The sequence below is a fragment of the Pinus tabuliformis genome, chromosome X (genome assembly GCF_031772625.1).
Source record: "Pinus tabuliformis cultivar Carrire ecotype Pingquan chromosome X, CPIR1, whole genome shotgun sequence".
Lineage (NCBI taxonomy): Eukaryota > Viridiplantae > Streptophyta > Pinopsida > Pinales > Pinaceae > Pinus > Pinus tabuliformis.
In genome coordinates this window covers 1,492,491,946-1,492,512,493 of record NC_142308.1, presented here as the reverse complement: position 1 = coordinate 1,492,512,493, position 20,548 = coordinate 1,492,491,946, and the positions used below count along the sequence as shown (strand labels likewise).

The 20,548-nt window shown below is 39.1% G+C and overlaps 1 protein-coding gene across 1 annotated transcript; it reads right to left on the bottom strand.

Moving 5' to 3' along the window:
* Positions 1 to 557: 557 nt before the first annotated feature.
* On the bottom strand, positions 558 to 20,080 carry LOC149145660 (uncharacterized). Its single transcript, XM_089452525.1, has 3 exons — positions 19,285 to 20,080; positions 4,121 to 4,396; positions 558 to 4,015 (listed from the first exon to the last, which is right to left on the bottom strand). Exons 1-3 carry the CDS (start codon positions 20,078 to 20,080, stop codon positions 558 to 560), a joined length of 4,530 nt encoding a protein of 1,509 aa, XP_089308651.1.
* Positions 20,081 to 20,548: the final 468 nt, after the last annotated feature.

The window sequence follows — 20,548 nt, the reverse complement described above, 5'->3', positions numbered from 1 at the left end:
TGATTGCTACAAATTAGCAACCACGCATGCTCAATGGAACTCTAAATCCTCCAACTTGAATTTACTGAGTAAACAAGGTGACACAAACCATGTCACACAAGCTAACTGCATCCAAGTTGTCTACTAATGTGGAAATTCATTTTTTCTCAATTTAACCAAGGAAAAATCAAATTGAGAATTTCTTGTTGTATTTTCCAACACTCCCACTCAGCAAGAAAGGGGTTATCAACCACCCATATCCTGCACCTATGGAACTCAAACTTCCCTCTTAACAAGGCGTTTGTCAAAATGTCAGCATCTTTTTTCCACAAGAAAATGCGTAATTTTCATTAAGATTTTAAGAAAATTACAAGTTGTATGCCAACATTTGAGCAATGCTTTCACTACTATCAGGTGGTGAGTCAGTTCAGATGTTCAGTTTTGATGTTTTAGAGCAATATATTTACATATTCCTTCATTAAACTTGAAGGATCAAAATAACCATGATTGTATTTGCAATGTTAAAAGATTGTAGAGCAAAATAAAAACAGTAACAAAAACTAGGATGATCATGTTGATCAGTCCTGTAGATGAACCGCCTCATCGATGAAAGGCCTGTGGTAGATCTGGAAAAAGTCTCCATCCCTGTACTCCTGGATTATCCACTGTCCTCTGGTCAGCTGCGCGGCCTCTTTGGAAAGAAGATCAGCGACTTCATTCCTTTCCCTGTAGATATGAGAGCAGACAAAAGACTCAAACTGTGATTTCAAATCAATGGCTTCTTCCACCAAATCTCTGAGTGTGTGCAAGTGACAGTTATAAGTCCCATTTATCCAATTTATGATGAGATGAGAGTCTCCAAAAATTTGTATGTTGTGGCAGTGTTTTTCCTTGGCAAAGAGGAGTAGGTGTCTGAGACTGTTTAGTTCTGCGAAATTGTTTGTGCCTCTCCCTAGTCCCACTTTTATTTTGAAACTCATAGACTCATTTAGGTGTAGGACAGCTCCTCCTCCACAGCCCTCCAGTTGGGCCGAGCCGTCGAAGTATGCCCAAGGATGGCCTCTATCTATTACTTCTGGGATTATTGTCCAAGGGGGACGCTGTGCTTGATCTTCAGGGATAGAGTTGTATGTGGCCAGGATGTGGTTGCAGATTGCCGCTCCCAATATGTCTTTGTCCTGGAAGATTCTATGGTTCCGAATGATCCAGATGCCCCAACAGATAATGGGTGGCAGATTTTTTAGCTTTTGGATGGCTGTATTAGACCACCAGTTTTGCCAGGCCTCCTTTACATTTTGGCCAGTCCAGCGAAGAGGAACAGTGAGTGTTGTGGTGGTTATTTTCCAGATGTCTACCGAGACAGAGCAGTGGAGAAAAAGGTGGTCGATGTCCTCAATCGCCATTTTGCAGAGGCTGCATCGTGAAGGCCCGTGTAAATTCCGATTTGTTAGGTTTTGGTCTGTTGGGATTTTGTTTGATAGTATAGACCAAAGGAGGAGTCGCGCTTTGTGAGGGGCTTTCAGCTTCCAAATGGAGCACCACCACCAGCACAGAGGGCCATTTTCTCGAGCTTCCATGATGGCCTCGAACCCAGTCTTGGGGGTGTAGTTGCCATTGGGGGCCTTTGCCCAAATTAGCAAATCTTCTTTTGTTGTAATCTTGATGTTCGCCTCTTCCAGAGCCCCCACAAACCTTAACCACTCCCTGCTCCATCTGTCTCTGATGCCCAAATTTTCAAAGGCCCACCATTGTCTATATGGATTCTCGGCCCGCCCCTCCTCCTTGATGTGGGCTAAGTGTGAGTATCCAACATCTCTGAGTTCCTGCCTCATTTCATGTGGTAGTATGTGGGCGTTGCCACTGCCTTCCCAGGCATCGGCCCCAATTCTGATTTGGGTGCCGTCCCCCACCCTCCAAGCCAGGCCTTGTTTGATGATGTCGATGGAGTGTGTGATGGCCTTCCAGATGTTTGAGACTCCAACTTGGCAGTGATTAGGGCTGCGAAGCCAATCTGAAGTTGTTTGTGGATAAATATATTTGTTGTAAATCACTTCTGTCCAAAGGCTATTTGAGGTAATTATTTGCCAGGCCAGCTTAGCGCCCAAAGCCTTTGCGAACTCTTGGGGCTCCTTTAGGCCCCAACCTCCCCATTTCTTTGGTTTTGCTATCCTCTCCCACTTGACCCAGGCAAAAGTTTTGCCAGCTGTTTGGCCCCTCCAAAGGAATCTGCAACAGATCTGTTTGATTCTGCGGTGAATGCCTTTTGGGATCCAGGCCAGGGACATCCAGTAGACTGGAATGGCCTCAAGGACTAATTTGATGAGAGTGAGTCTGCCTGCCCTAGAGAGCCACCTCTGCTGCCATATGTTTATGTGGGTTTCTATTTTTTCTATCATCCATGCCCAATCTGCAATGCAGTACCCATTTGGCTTGAGTCTGAAACCCAAGTATTTTAGGCCATCCTCTAGCTCCTGTCTCACAAAGCCAAAGTGTTGGGAGGCGAATCTTTGTTCATTCCAGAGGCAGGAACTGAATATGATTGTTGATTTGACAAAGTTCGGCTCCATTCCTGTAGCTTTACAAAAGAGAGATAAGATTTCCTTGAAACTAGAGGTATCCCTATAGGATCCATTTAGAAAAATTAGAATATCATCAACAAAAAGAAGGTGAGAAATGGTGGTCCTGTCATTGATTTCCACTCCTCCCAGTGTGCCATTGATCCTTGCTGATTTTATGAGTCTGTTGAGTCCTTCCATTACCAGAAGGAAAAGCATTGGGGAGAGAGGGCAGCCCTGTCTGAGGCCTCTTTCAGCGTGGAAGAAATTGGAAGCTGCTCCATTGATCAGGACACTGAAGGAAACAGAAGTGAAGCAGCTCCCCATCCACTTGATGAATTGGTGAGGGAAACCAATGTGTGTGAGCATGAGCTGAAGATAAGTCCAATTGACTCTGTCGAAAGCCTTGGATAAGTCGATTTTGAGGATGGCCGCTTTTTTTGATGAGGTTTTTATGGAATGGAGCATTTCTTGGGCAGTGCCTATAGCCTCCTGGATGTGGCGGTGCTTGAGAAAGGAAAATTGTTCCTTTGAGATCATCCTAGAGAGGATTGGTTTAATACGGAGTGCAATTATCTTGGAGGTGATCTTGTAGATGCAGTTGCATAGGGAGATAGGTCTGAAGTCATCAAAGGATTGAGGCTTGTCCACCTTGGGAATGAGGGCTATGAAGGTGGAGTTGAAGGCTTCAGACATTGTTCCCGAGGTTCTGCAGTCTTCGGCAGCCAGAAGGAGGTCCTGGCTGATGAGCTCAAGGAAAGTGATGTAGAATTCAATGGGCCAACCATCTGACCCAGGACTCTTATCTTTGCCCAGACTTTTAAGGGCAGCCTCCAATTCATCCAAGGTGATGGGTGAGTTCAACATCTCCCTTTCTTCTTCCTCGACAAATCGAGGGACCACTTCAGCTACCAGGAGGATTTCCGCTATATTTGCATCTCTTGGGCTTTTGTAGATGTTCGAGAAGTGTCGAACCCCTAGGTCCGCTAGTTGTGCGAAAGTGTTGGCTTCTCTCCCATGTTGGTCCTTTAGAGCCCAGATAGTGTTGATACCTCGCCTACCTCTGGCAAATTGTTGAAAGAACTTTGTGTTTTCGTCACCAGCTTTTAACCAAATAGCTCTACTCTTTAGGCGCCATGTCTCTTCGGCTCGTCTTAGGAGTTTTATTTTTTCCTTCTCTAGATTGATGAGCTGATCCTTTGTGTGGAGTGTAGCATAGCTTGTCAGCCCCAAAGATTCGAGCTGAGCTAGTTCTGCCTCAATCTTGACCAACTTCTCCTCTTCTTTTTGTTTTTTGGTCTTCACCCAAGCTATTGTTTTCCTTTTGAGATAGTTTAGGTTGTTTGTGATGACTGTTCTAGGAGACAACCCAGCTTCCCTGTTATAATGGGTCCAATTTCCTTTTACCAAATCCTGGAAACCTTCCTCCCCGATCCAGGCAGCATTGAATTTGAAGGGGGATCCTGGCTTCCTAGCTGCATCTTCAATTTCCAGGAAAATCAGGGAGTGGTCTGAACAACCCCCAGAACCGACCCAATGCTTGATTCAGCCAAGACTGTTTAAGAGGGATGACTTGATAAGGAAACGGTCTAGTCGATGGGCAAGGGCGTTCTCCCCTATTCTGCGATTCCTCCAAGTGGGCATTTTGCGGGCAGAGTCTATGCTTATGAGGTCATTGTCGTCCAACATTTTTTTGAAAAATCCTGTTAGGACATCAGATTGAGCCCTGTGCCCCCATGATTCTACAAGCCCCAGGGAGAAATTTAGATCTCCCCCAATAATTATGTTCTCTGACTGCATGAAGTCCGTCTGTAAAAGGCTTCCCCAGAAGACCTCTCTGTGATGGTAGCGGCTGTATATCACTACAACAAAACCAACGATTAGCGTCCCTTTTTACTTCTTTTTTTGCATCTAGAGCCCATTTTTGGTGCTATTTGCATCCATTTATCAAATATGGTGCAAAACTTGACACAAAATTTGCATCAAGTTTTGCACCAAATCTTACACCAAGTTTAGCACCAGGTATTGCAATAGGTTTTGCACCACGTTTTGCACCAAATTTTATGCCAAGTTTTGTGTCATCCTTTGCACCAGGTTTTGTTCTAGGTTTTGCATCAATTTTGGCATCTATTTTTGTTTGACATACTTTTGCATCCTCATTTGCATCCACTTTTTGCACCTACACTTGCATCAACTTTTGCATCCTTTTTAAAATCATTTTTTGCATCCATTTTTTCATCCATTTGTGCATCACTTTTGCGCCACGTTTTACATCGAGTTTTGTGTCTAGTTTTGCATATAATTTTGCATCTACTTTTGTTGCATCCACTTTTCCATCTTGTTTGGCATCCATATTTACATCCTCTTTTGCATCTATTATTGTACCCACTATTGCATCTAATATTTTTGTGCCACAATTGGCGCCTAGTTTGGCACCTCCTTTTGCACCCAATTTTGATTATAATTTTGCATCCACGTTTGCATCCTCATTTTCATCTAGGTTTTCATCAACTACTAAATCTATTTTTGCATCCCTTTTTGTATCCAATTTTGGACCAGGATTTGCATCGGGTTTTGTGTCTCGTTTTGCATCTACTTTTGCATCGACTTCTATTGCATCCACTTTTGCATACAATTTTGCATCCACTGTTACACCCATTTTAAATTTCACTTTTTGCATCCCTTTTTACATCTTCATTTGCATCATACTTTGATTCTTTTTTTTCATCTATCATTACATCCACTTTTGTTATGCCATAATTTGCACCATGTTTTGCACTCACTATTGTATCCACGTTTGCTTCCAATTTTGCATCCATGTTCACATCCTCTTTTGCATCAAATATTGCATCTATTTTTGCATCCACTTTTGTGTCAGGTTTATGCATTGGGTTTTGCATCTCGTTTTGTATCTACTTTTGCATCTACTTCCATTGTATCCATTTTTTTCATCCAATTTTGTTTTTCCTGTTGCATCAATGTTTGCTTCCACTTTTACATCCATTTTTGCATCTTATTTTGCATATTTTTTGTCTATTGTTACATCCACTTTTGTTGCACCATATCTTGCGCCTACCATTGCAACCACATTTGCTTCCACGTTTGCATCCACATTTGCATCCTCTTTTTTGTTCAAGTTTGCATCAGATATTGTGTATGTTTTTGCATCCCCTATTGTATCCACTTTTGTTTCATCCATTTTTGCATCTACTTTTGTGTCCGTTGTTGCATCCAAATTTGTTTCACCACAGTTTGTGCCAAGTTTTAAACCTACCATTGGACCCATGTTTGCTTCCACTTTTGCCTTCATGTTTGCATCCAAGTTTGCATTGACAACTGCATCTACTTTTGCATCCACTTTTGTGTTAGGTTTTTCATGTTGTTGTGCATCTACTTATGTTGTATCCACTTTTCATCCAATTTTACTTCTATTGTTGCCCCCATTTCTATGTTCGCTTTTGCATCCCTTTTCCAACACTCATCATATTTTCTGCATTGATGATAGTCCTTATGGCATTGACAATTATGAACAATTGATGACAATGTCAATAATATTGACAATGATGAAAATGAAGATGATGGCGATGACATGAATTGTGATTATGATGATAAAGACGATAGTGGTTACAATGACATTAATGATGATGATGGCAATGATTATGATGATGACGACGCTAATGACCTTGGCGAATCTTCCCAATTTTAGATGTTGTCATTGTCATAATCATAAGCATTATCTTTGGTGTCATCATCATCATTTTCATCTAGGTCATCATCAAAAACAATAATGGCATGAATGATGATGATGATTACAACAATGTTGATAGAAATTACATTAATGATGATGATGGGGATGATAAAAATGACAATGACGATGATAATGGTGGTGATGATGATGATCATCGATCATCTCTCAAAAATAGAGTTGTTATTTCTCTTACGTATATCAATGTGTCCTAAACAACCCTTTTCTAGCACTGATCACATTTTTTGGGTTGATGATATTTCTTACAACATCTATAATTATAAACAATTGCAAACAATGTCCATAATGATGATGATGATGATGGCATGAATGGTGATTATGATGATAATGTAATGATGGCAATAACGATGACAAGGATGATGGTGATGATGATGACAATGATTATGATAATGAGAATGAACAATTACTAGTTTCACTACCATCTTCTGGATACATATTACTATCATACTTTTTAAATTTTTTGTCTCTCTTGAGGTATCTTACTATAATGGTGTTGTCAACACTAGAAAGATATCTTGTTGTAATGGTGGTTCTAATGTTAGCACTAGCAAATTTTTTGTTAAATTTTGGTTAAAAAAAATCGATTTATGCAATTATTTTGACAATCTATGTAAAAAAGTAAATAACATCCAATTATTTTGACTGTAGTCCCATTGATTATCATGAATTCACCAGTCTGAAGACCATCTTCTACATACATATTATTATTAAACTTTTTGCATTATATCCCTCTTATATCTTGTTGTAATGGCAGTATTAGCACTAAAAAAATATCTTGTTGTAATGGTGATGTTAGTATTAGCACTAAAAAAATCACTAAATTTTGGTAAAAAAAAGTTTATTATTTATTTATTTTTAATTTGGGAAATTTTTGTTTTTATTTTTTTTGTTTTTAATTCTATTTTTATGCAGTAATATTTTTTTTGGTTGAATTTTGGTAGTAACTAGTTTTTGGTCGAATCATATGTATTAACCATGTTCTTTATGCTACAAGTCTAATTGTTGGGACAAAATTGCTCTTTCAAATAAGTTGCAAAAGCTATTTTACATCCATTGTTGCACCCATGTTTACACCCACTTTTACATCCCTTTTTGCATCCTATTTTTCATCTTCATTTGCTTCTTTTTTTGCATCTATCATTACATCTACTTTTGTTGTGACAAAATTTGTTCCATGTTTTGCACATACTGTTGTACCCACGTTTGCTTCCAATTTTGCATCCATCTTCACATCCTCTTTTGCATAAAATATTTCATCTATTTTTGCATCCACTTTTGTGTTGGGTTTTGCATCTCATTTTGTATCTTCTTTTGCATGTACTTCCATTTCATCCATATTTTGCATCCAATTTTGTTTCTCATGTTGCACCCGTGTTTGCATCCACTTTTACATCCCTTATAGCATCTTGTCTTGCATCTAAGTTTGCATATTTTTTTTGTGTCTATTATTACATCCACCTTTTTTGTGCTATTATTTGTGCCATATCTTATGCCTATCATTGCAACCCACATTTTCTTCCACTATTGCATCCATATTTGCATCCTCTTTTGTGTCCAAGTTTGCATCAAATATTGTTTATGTTTTTTGCATCCCATTTCGAATTTACTTCTACATCCACTTTTGATTTGTCTAGTTTTGCAACTAATTTTGTGTTCACTATTGCACCCATGTTTGGCCCATGTTTACATCCCTTTTTTCATCCAAGTTTTCCTCCTTTTTGCATTCAAGTTTGTGTCCCTTTTTTTTACATTCATTGGAGTATCCACATTTGTTTCACCATAATTCATGCTAAGTTTTATGCCTACTATTGTGCCCATGTTTTCTTCCACTTTTTCATCCATGTTTGAGTCCTATTTTGTGTTCAAGTTTGTATGAACTATTGCATCTACTTTTTCATCCACTTTTGTTCAATTTTTCTGTCTTGTTCTGCATCTACTTATGTTGTGTCCACTCTTCATCCAAATTTACGTCTATTTTTACCCCCATTTTTTTGTTTACTTTTGCATCCATTTTCCAACACACATCATATCTTTTGCATTGATTATATTTCTTATGACATTGAAAATTATGAACAACTGATGACAATGTCAATAATTATAACGATGATGATAACGAAGATGATGACGATGACATGAATTGCGATTGTTATGCTAATGACAATGATGATAAAGACGATGGGAGTTACAATGACAATGATGATGATGCTAATGACCTTGGCCATTCCTCCCAATTTTTAAATGTTATCATGGTAAAAATCATAATAATTATCTTCGGCGTCATCTTCCAAGTCATCATCATCTGATCATCATTATCATTATTTTCATCTTGGTCATAATCAAGAACAATAATGGCATGAATGATGATTATGATGTTCATGATGAAGATGACAAAAATTATGATAAAACTTATATTAGTTATGATGATGGGGATGATGACAATTATAACGACGATGATAATGGTAGTGATGTTGATGATCATCAATCATTTCTAAAAAATAAAGTGGTTATTTTTCTTTCATATATCATGTGTCCTAAGGTTGGTGATATTTCTTATGATACCTATAATTATGAACAATTGACGACAATATACAAAATCATGATGATGATGATGATCATGAAGAAGACATGAATGGTGATTATGATGATAATGAAATGATGACAATAATGATCACATTGATGGTGGTGATGATGGCAATAATGAAGATGATGACCCTCCCTCTAAACTAGCGAGGTACTCATAATGAGACAAAAAAGTACTCTCAAGTTGAAATATTCATATAAGAAGGGATCTAGATTGATAAGCATCAATGATGATTTACATCATCATAGCCAAAATTTTCAAAATAGTAAGGCCTTGACTAACAAGTTTATCTCTCCATTAGATCAGAGCACAATGTTGGGAGGCATAAATTTGGACACCACTGCCTTTCAAGGCACTTACCCCACCAAGATGTTTACCAGGTATGTCCTCACATGATCATTTCCTAATCCACTATCATAATATTTGACACCAGAAAATGTCAATCCTCATGACTATTCTTATCTTGGATTAATGTACTTGACTTATGGCGATTAGTCCTAGTCAATGTCCAAATTCTCAAAGAATATTGGTCCCAGATGTTTATCCAATCCACCATTATCCCTACTAGTGCCTTTACTAGGCTTACGATTGTTAATCCTAGCCATAGTACATGACACATGGATAACATGGTGTCTACCCTCACTCCCTCTCAACCAGGGAGGAAACATCCACAAGCATAACATTTTCTCAAGAATACCCATCATTTTCGTAGAGAATAACATCATTAATTTGTTTTCATCACTTGACGACTTTATGATTAAGCATTCATAGATTTGTGGCAAAATATTTCCCCTTTTGTATTTGTGATGAAATACAATAAAAAAGTGAAAGCCAAAATCATTAAACATACACTATATTGATTTATCTAAGTCTAAACTCTAAGTTTGAAGTGAAAATTCATGTAAATCTTATACCTATGAGTTGTGCCAAACTTATGAAAACCTTATTCCCTAAGTCCTATATATAAGAAAATGAAAAAGAAAGAAAAATAAGGGCCAATAAATGGTAACTCATGTATTCACTCCCTCTTTGGAAAATATATGAATATATACACTCCTAGTCACACTTGATCACATGTATGTGATGGTTAAATCATGAATTCTTCTTTTCTCCTTGCATTTTCACTTCATCATTTAAGCACCTAATTGAGGATCTAAGGAATGTTTGTTTCCTAAGGCTTTCATGTCTACTCTTGGTTTACTTATGTCACACTACTGTCAATTTATGTGACAGAGTGAAATACATAAGTTTGTGGAGTTATTATAGAGGTGTATTGAGTTTGTAACCACACACACATGTATTACATCTCATTGATCCACATGTGTGGGTTGGAGACTCATTCCTTGAAAACTTTAATGGAGACTACTTTGTGGCTTTAATGGTATAGCTTACAAAATATCTTGTTAAACATTTCGATTCATTCTTTCTTTTCCTCGAGACACTTATAATATTGAAGTCACTCCCAACAATCCATGGAGATGGGGAGTATAAATTACTTGTGCTAGAAATAGAATTGAGAAATAGAGGTTTTCCATTTGCGATATTGGAGTCATAGACATTGGATACATGGTAGTAGTCCTCAATGTCAATTAACTAAAATTGTATTATCATAATGCGAAAAGAGGTAAACATATTGGTAACCTTGATGTCTTAATCATTTCAAATAATAACCATTCCACCCAAGTATCTCTAAGCATCAATCACTACTACTTGGAAATTCCTCCCCCGTTTTCTAATTATATGAGGTTGAACCTCACTTAATATTTTTGCTTCTTATATCAACATTATTTATGGGTGCCTTGCATACCATTTTTCTTTTAGGAGTTTGTTTTCGCTTACTATTGACGCCCCTCATGTTCCAAGACTATTTTCATAAAAAATTTACATAGAAAGAAAGTATAAAGTGACTAAAAAGAAACATGTCTCAAGATTTAAGTGCTTGGACAATTCCACTTCATGACTCCTATATTTCCTTAACCTGGGACCAAATGGTGAACTTGATGGCCTTAAGGGAAATTGATCAATGAAAATCTAAAAAAGAGGTGATTTTTGACTTTATCACATACAATTTAATATACTAAAAAAAATATCCATAACAATTTCATCAATCAATGAATCATTAAAAAAAATATCCAAAACAATTTCATCAAGCAAAGAATCATTGCATTATAAAATACAATCTATAAACATTTTGGGAAAGTTTTGCTAAAACATGCTTAAAAATCAGCATATTTAATATTAATATTTAACAATAATATGGACAATAACACATTTTGATAAATTAAATAACATATTATCAAGCCTAAAAAATGTCACTAACTGAAAACTACAAAGCATGCAACTAATGGAAGTGACCACTCAAGGCCACCACAAGACAATTAATCTATTAAGACCAAGATTAATGGGGACAAAGATCTATAAAGGACAAAGGAAAACCTATTTTAAATTTATTGTTTTATTAGCCTGGTTCAAGATGAACATTTCAAGATATCATGAAGAACATAATTAGTTTTATTGCATTAAGAAAACCCAAGCACATTCTATAACTTAGCAAGAAAGAGATGTATAACACCCATCTCAGCAACACGACACATGACATTAAGTTACTTTACTATATATAATTTAAACTCCTATCATAAAATCACAAATTTAGCATGAATGGAATGTTTAAAATCCATTTTTATAAAAACAAAATATAATTTTTCTTATAGAAAAATATACCAAAAACTAAATATATTTTTCTAGAAAAAAAAATACTAAAACTAAATATATATTTAAAAAAAAACTAAAACATAAGCAAACTAGAATTTGAATTTGACATTCTTGGTCACTTTCGGAAGCATATTGGTGGAATGTAATCTCTTTATCCTCATCTTTAGATTTTTCCTAAAAAATAAAAGCATACAAAAGTGGAAAAGAGCCATAAAGCATGGGGAAGCTTTTTCCTAAGTACAAAAGCATCTAAAAAGTGGAAAATTCCTTTTTTATATGAGGAAACATTATTCACCCAAAAGATTTTTCCCAAATTGAACTAATGAGGAATTTTGGAAATATTCATAGCCTCCACTTTCCTATATATTAGAGGCTTGGCCATTGAAAAAATGATGGGAATTTTGTATTGTCACGCTCTTGAGATCTTTCTTGAGAGGGAGAGTTTTGGAGCTATGAGTTGGGGGAGGTGATGTTGCAACTATATCTGATTGTTGTAACTTTCCTCCAACTCCTTTATTCATATAGATCAGTTGTTCTTCCTTCCATATGTTTCTATTCATTCTTTACTTCTTCTATTTAACTAATGTATGCATGGGTTTTTGGTTTATATTTATTTATTCAATAATATTTATATGTTTTTTTATAGTTTTGATTATTAAGATATTATGTTGTGAAGGTTGCTTTATTCTCTCTCTTATGTGTAGGACCAAGTTTTGGAGCTAGCTAGGAGCACTTCTTGGCTATACGAAAAACTCCAAGAAGACCTGCATGCGAGGACTCACAAGAATTCATTCTCTTTTTCTTAATCTATACTCTACATCTTGATCTACTAAGAATCCTAAGCCTTAGAACAACCTTTCTCTTAATTGGTTTGTCCTAGGTTTCTGAGATAAACTGAGAGGGTTTTGTTTTCATCTAACCATGCATTAAATCCTACAGCAAAATAATATTTAGAAAATTTAATATATTTCACTATGTAAATGATTTAGTAAAATGAACCCATAGAGGTGGTCATAAATGGAAATAAAAGTAAAACTCTAAACAAGAAGCCAAAAGTGGATTTAACCATGGATGAAAAATTGGGAGTAGAATTGGATGTTAAACTAGCCATCAAAACAATATGCAGACAATGACACAAAAAGGTTTTTAAAGTAAAATTAAAAAAGGGTGCAACATTAGACACAAAGAAGGGAACAAAATAGGGCATATGAAAGGATACTGAATTGGGTGCAAACAAGAATGCAAAAATGGACACCAAAATGAGGATGCAAAGAATGGTGTAAAATTAGGATGCAAAAAGGATGTAAGAAAAGACACAAAACAAGATGCAAAATGGGACTAAAAAATGGTGAAACCAAGGATGTCAAAGATGATGCATAACTAGATGAAAATTCCAACTAAAATCTAGGTGCAAAATGAGATGCAAATGTGGACACAAAATGTGGCAGAAAAAAAGGATGCAAATTTGGAAGCCAAAAAGGATGAAAAACTAGATGCCAAAAAGGATGCAAATTAGGACATAAAAAAGGGTGCAAAATTGGACACAAAAGAAGAAAAAATGGTGCAAAAATGGGCATAAAAATGGCTCAATTTTGGATGCAAATTGAGATGCAACATTGGATGTAAAACGATGCAACAAATCATTCAAAACTTGGTGCAAAAACAAATGCAAAAGTAGACGAAAAAATGGCTCAAAAGTGAACGTAACAATAGACACAAAATGGGATGCAAAGGTGGATGCAATATATGGTTCAACATAGGATGCAAATTTAGATTCTCAAAAGGATGAAAAATTGGATGCAAGAAATGGTGTTAAAAATGATGCTAAATTGGATGCAACAAATGATGCAAAATTAAATGCAAAATATGGTGCAAAATAGGATGCAAAAAAGAGAGATAAATAAAATGCAAAAGTGGATGCAAAAAATGGTGCAAAAATGCATGCGAAATTTGGCACTAAATCATATTCAACATATGGAGCAAAATTGGATGGAAAAGATGGTGTAAAAAAAGGCAGAAAAATTGGCACAAAAATAGATGTAAAAATAAGTACAAAATTAGAAGCAAAAGATGGCATATGACCAGATGCAAAAATTGGCACAAATTGGATGTAAAAAAAGGCGCTAAATAAGATGTCAAAGATGGTGTAAAAATCGATGCAAATTATGACACAAAAATAGAAGCAAAGAATTCCACAAAAGAGGAAGCAAAAATGGATGCAAAAATAGATGCAAAAAAGGCACAAAACTAGAAGCAAAACTTGTTGTAAAACCAAATGAAAATCTTGGTGCAAAATATGATGCAGAAAATGATGGAAAATTTGGCGTAAAAAAGATGCAAAATTTGGTGCAAAAAAGGACGCTTTAAAAATTGTACAATAGACCCAGATTTAGCACCAGGTTGCTCATCCCAATTGAGAAAAAAATGCACTAGAATCTGGTGCTAAATCTGGCGCAAATTGCCTGTTTTGTTGTAGTGTATGTTGAAGATTCTTAGTGTGATATGGGGGGAGTTTGAAGTAATGTCTTCTCCCAGGAAACCCTGCCCTCCCCAGACATTTGTGATCTTGACTGAGGATTTGTTGAAGCCCAATGCTAGTCCTCCTGAGCAACCTCTCGCATCTAGAAAGAAAAACTCCCAGTTGGGCAAGAAGGGTTTGAGTGTTTGTAGAACCAAAGGGCCATCGCCAAGAGTTTCTTGTAGCATTAGGAAATCCAAACTTTCAGCAAGACATAGTCTTTTCAAAGCCAACTTTTTGTCAGGGCTGGCTAAACCCCTACAATTGAAGGAGAGGACTTTCATTGGTTCATTGAGGCAGGTCCCCATTGCTTTAAGGACCTCATCTATGGGAGTTTGAATACTAGAGGCCACCTCTAGGCTAACTCTTTTAATAGCTTTGGAGATGCGGGATTGCTTTCCCCGTGGGGCTTTGGGGGGAGATGTGGGATTGGGTCCTCCTCCAATCCGATGGCATGGAGGGAAGGAGCGTAGGTTGTAGTGGTGGGAGGATGTTGAAAATGCAACAAGATGATTGAGCTTAGTGAAAAGGAGTCGCCTTCATTAAGTGGGCCCGCAGGCTATTTTTGGCGCAAAGTCTATTTTTAGACTATGTCTATTTTTAGACATATGGATCATGGTCTATGAGTTGCAGGATGTTATTTATGGATGATTGGTCATGTTGGTAAAATAGATGGATTTCTATTTTTAGACATATGGGCGGAGTCTATTTTTAGAATGCCAGGCTAAAAATAGAACAGTCGAATATTATTAGCTCTTAATAATATTTGGACTATAAACATTATCTTATCCTCTTGCCGCACTTTAGTTCGAGCTGCGTATGTGGCACATGCAACTGCCAGAAGGAAATAAACTTTTCTTATGGGTCAGTTAAGCTATTGCATGATGGACTTTAGTTAGAACTCAAGTGATCGAGTTTGGTGGAGTTGATTGAGGAGTTGATGGAGTTGTGTTCAGTTTGACTTAGTTGAACTAGTTGTATTTAGTCTAACTGCAGAATACACTAGTGATGAGTGATGTGAATTAATTCACTAATTATTAACTCATAAATCAACTAAAGAATACATCAGTTAACTCAGTGCATGGACAGTTCAGTGGAGACAGGTGTTAGAGATGGAGACTACTGTCAGTTGTGAGTATAGCTGTGCATGAGATTTGCACAATCAACGATGGAGATTGCCAATGAGGATTGCACGGTACAAGCCAAGGGAAAATGAGCTTGGATCATTTCTATTCTCACATTGGATTGCGCAGTAGAGGCAGGCAGATAACAAAGGAGATTTGAACCTGTGACTTGATTCAGATCTGAGCTAGTTTGTGTGTAGCAGGTGGAGATAGTACTGAGTACTTGTGAGGAGTATTGTACTATGTATTGTTGCATGTTCTCTATCATTATAATATACAGATAGTTGGGGGTTTTCAGCTATATGATTTCCTTAGTACATACTATGTTAATGTGCGCATGCGATTGATGTTTCATTGTTTTTAATTCCGCAAAATTGATGATCAACGTAGAGGAGGTTATGTATTATGCATGCATTCCGCAAATAGTGTATAATCGGGATAATCTCTGTGAATAAGTGTTATATTATTCAAAAATTTCTACATGGTATCAGAGCGAAGCTGATCATCAGATCTATTATTCAGAAAGTGATTTCATTTTATTTCTTCAGGCAGAATCTGTAATCAGGCCAGGTAGCCTCTGGATTCATCCTACTTTTGGAAGGTGAGATATCCGGTAAAAGCCCATATAGTCAATCTCTGTACGAGAAATACTTTGTTCTCACGAATTTTAGATCAGAAGCAGTTGAGTTTTGAGCTGGTGGAATTCGAATTTGCAGTAGTGTTTTCTTGGTGTCAAAGCTGAAATGTCTTTCAACGGATTGCGATTGGAGTATGCCCTTGAAGGCGGCTCGAATGATATTGCATGGAAAGGCAGGATGGAGGCGGTGTTAGATGACAATGGGCTAAAGGAGTTCATAGAGGTTGAGGTCCCAAAGCCTACTCATGCTGCTCATGTTGAGGTTTGGCAAAAGAAGACAACAAAGTGTCGAAGGATTCTGTTGGAGGGCGTGAAGGATCACATTGTATCCAGCCTGCATGGAAAGGCTTCTCCATACTTGATGTGGAAAGCGTTGACAGATTTATTCCAAATCAAGAGTGACCAAAGGAAGTTGGCGCTCAAGGATAAACTTTGAAACATTAAGTGTGAGAAAGGAGACAGTATGCCCAAGTATCTCATGAAGTTCACCCAGTGCCGGGATGAGCTGGGAAGTGTGGGGGTGACTGTCGATGATGAGGACTTGGTGAGCTTAGCTCTCCTTGGTCTTCCGAAGAGTTGGCATTCCTATCGGGACTCTGTCAATGGTCGGGAGAAATTGCCAGGATGGGAGAGACTTTGGTCAGATCTTGTGCAAGAGGAGATCAGGCGGAATACCAGGGATGGATCTTCATCAAAGGCATCTAATGAAGAAAATTGTGCTTTGGCTGCCAAAGAAAAGAAGGGGAAGGAGAAGGGTTCTCTTTCCGAATCCAATTCTTCCAATGATGGGAAGAAGGTTGACAAATCGAAAGTGTGATGCTTTCGTTGTCATGAGGTGGGCCATTATGCTGCAAATTGTCCACGGAGGAAATCCAAGAAGGGATCCGGGGAAGGATCTGAAGGTGAGGCACTTGCTTCATAGTTCGATTTGGATTTCACACTCTTTACATGCACGGTTTCATCCATGGTGGGATGTGGTTAGTTTCTTGACATTGGAGCTTCTTTCCACATGACCGGTGACAAGAGTTTGTTCAGTACTTTGGAGGAGAAAGATCTCCAGATACTGATAGCGATGGGTAATGATGAGAAGTATAGTGTCTCAGGTGTAGGCACAGTCATTTTTCAGAGGGAGCATGGAGCTCGCCTTACCTTGACCGATGTCAAGTATGTACCAGGACTGAAGAGAAACTTGGTGTCGATCGCGATGCTGGAAGACGGAGGCTATGATGTAGTCTTCAGTAAGGGAAAGGTTTTCCTTAGACACATCATCACTAGACAGGTGAAGCAGATTGGTTCACGGGTCAAGAACCTGTATGCTCTTGAGGTTCAAGATGCATGCAAAGCCTTGAGTAGCGAGGCAACTGATGGAGACTTGGTGGTTGAGAGGGAGCGTATATTACCTCTCAACATGCAGAGCCAGAAGAAGTCTCAGATGACTGTGGAGGAACCACGATTTGTGCAGCAGCTTCAGGAGGTTGTGGAGCAGCCATAACATGGGAAGCTGAGAGGAGATCAAGTAGAGACATCTACTCATGTAGAGACCTCCAGTAGGGGGAAACTTCGAGCCAAGTGGGCTGTGGGATCACATGCAGCCATACCTCCAGGTAGGAGGTGAGGCGATATAGAGTGATTGTCCCAAGGAGGAGGGGCAGGATCCTTGAGGTACCCAACCTCTTGGATGAGACCTTGCTACGGGAGCCCCGATGTGGAGTAGCAGGAACTGGCTGATTGGGTAGACACAGATGCGGATGGAGCAGGAGAGAGAGCGACAGTGTAGGGAATCCTAGGACAACGCATAGCTAGCAGGTTGCAGCAATGTGAGAGGCACAAGTGTTTTCTATAGTGCTAGGTGGCACAGAGAAGTGTGCAATGGTGCGAGATGCATGGAGATGTTGCAGTAGCACAGATGTCAGAGAGGGAGCACTTGTCAACAGCAGGTAGAGCTTCAACATCAGAGTATGTTCCTAGCCCAACAGAGTGGTCAGTTGGGAGTGTTTTTGTTCCAAGTGTTGTTGGAGCAAGTGGATCGGGAAAATGTGTTGCATGCAGAACATTCCAGAGTTGCAGGATAGGGGTTGCAGATAATCCATATCTTGTTGAGAGGGAGTGTTGAAAATGCAACAAGATGGAGCTTAGTGAAAAGGAGTCACCTTCACTAAGTGGGCTCGCAGGCTATTTTTGGCGCAAAGTCTATTTTTAGACATATGGATCATGGTCTATGAGTTGCAGGATGCTATTTGTGGATGATTGGTGATGTTGGTAAAATAGATGGACTTCTATTTTTAGACATATGGGCGGAGTCTATTTTTAGACTGTCAGGCTAAAAATAGAACAGTCGAATATTATTAGCTCTTAATAATATTTGGACTATAAACATTATCTTATCCTCTTGGAGCACTTCAGTTCGAGCCACGGATGTGGCACATGCAACTGCCAGAAGGAAATACGCTTTTCTTATGGGTCAGTTGAGCTATTGCATGATGGACTTCAGTTAGAACTCAAGTGATTGAGTTTGGTGGAGTTGATTGAGGAGTTGACGGAGTTGTGTTCAGTTTGACTTAGTTGAACTAGTTGTATTTAGTCTAATTGCAGAATACCCTAGTGATGAGTGATGTGAATTAATTCACTAATTATTAACTCATAAATCAACTAAAGAATACATCAATTAACTCAATGCATGGACAATCCAGTGGAGACAGGTGTTAGAGGTGGAGACTACTATCAGTTGTGACTATAGCTGTGCATGAGATTTTCACAATCAATGATGGAGATTGCCAATGAGGATTGCGCAGTACAAGCCAAGGGAAAATGAGCTTGGATCATTTCTATTCTCACATTGGATTGCGCAGTAGAGGCAGGCAGACAGCGGATGAGATTTGAACCTGTTACTTGATTCAGATCTGAGCTAGTTTGTGTGTAGCAGGTGGAGATAGTACTGAGTACTTGTGAGGAGTATTGTACTATGTATTGTTACATGTTCTCTATCATTATAATATATAGATAGTTGGGGGTTTTCAGTTGTATGATTTCCCCAGTACATACTGTGTTAATGTGCGCATGCGATTGATGTTTCATTGTTTTTAATTCCGCAAAATTGATGATCAACGTAGAGGAGGTTATGTATTACGCATGAATTTTGCAAATAGTGTATAATCAGGATAATCTCTGTGAATAAGTGTTATATTATTCAAAAATTTCTACAGAGGATCCAAATATCGTATCCCGAGGGGGCTCGCTTGGCTGGATGAGATGGCTGGTAGTGCAGGGGGTGTTTAGGATGGGGGTGGGAGCAGAGACCACCGGGCAGCTGGCTTGGGAAGGGGGGAGGCTATATTCAAATTTACATGTAAAGAATTAGAAACAGAATTTATGCATTCAATCGGAGTATGAGTGTTAGAGGGAGAGGAGATACCCGTGAAGCCCGTGCCTTCTCTGGAACGTGCCCTGGTGATCAGCGCCTCTAGGTTCCAGTTTTCCATCCCCGGTTGGGCTGGTGAAGCTGGGGGCTGCCTGTCCAGTCCTTTCAGCTGTCTAGACTGTAGGTCTGTAATCTCTGCCATTCCCAAATCCGTCTGAGTGTTGGCCGCGACATAGCTTCTCGGGGGGGATGGCCTTAGCCCTGTGACTAGTGGGTAGGACTTGTAGAGGTGACCAACTTCATGGCATCTCCTGCATCTAAACGGTATGCCCTCATAGTCCAATTCCTGCCAGCGGATTGTGGATCCCAACTGAAATTGATAACTTTCCACCAAACCATCTCTAGTGTCTAGGTAAACTAGAATACGTGCCATCGCAAGGATTCCGGTGTCCATATATGTTCTGTCATGGTCCAGATAGGTGCCAAGGTCATCCCCAATGATTTTGAATATATCCTCAAACCAGAATTGCAGTGGGAGACTTGGTAGCCGAACCCATATTGGCCCTGCTCCAATACTCTCCTTCTCTGGGTCGAAGAGCATTGTCCATCGCTTGAGGAGCATGGGAGTCATCTCTAGGTGCCAGTATCGGGTTAATATCCAGTTCACATCATCTGGCTCAGCGAAGATTAGCGCGAACCATCCTCTTGACATAGCCAACACCGCAGGGAGTTGCGCCAGGATGTTCCCCCAGACCTCCATTGTCCATCGTTTCAGGCGGCCCGGCGAGTAGTTCCTTCCACGCACGCGTCCCACTAGGACAATGCTCTCTGTTAGGGCTGCTTTGTCCATTCCAATGCCTTCTCCAAAAACGAGCTTCTGGCCCCTTTCCCTTGTCTTAGAGAGCTTGGACTACTTGGCCTTCTTTGCCTTGAGAATCTGGTGTTCTGTATGGCTGCTTCTTGCTCTCACCGGACTGCTCTCCAGGTCTGAGTCCCTTGGCTCTTCCCTGTCTGGCTCGTTGTTCACCAAGCCCTCGAAATAGCTTGAAGGCTGCACCTTGTTCCTTGGGTCGAGGTGCGTGTAGGCGTCCTGAGGGTGTTCGGGCCTGTTTGGTTCGTTGTTTATGGTCCCGTGTGCTGTGTTCGGCTCAATGATGCCGAAATCCGGATCTTCAGAGACAACGGCCGTGAAACCCTCTCTTTCCTGTAGGCCCTCGGAATGCTGCTGTTGTCCACTCCAGACTAAGAGGTCAGATAGAGACGGAATGGAGAGGAAAGGGGAGTTGGTGCCTTCGACGAGGCTGATAAAGCCCTCGGT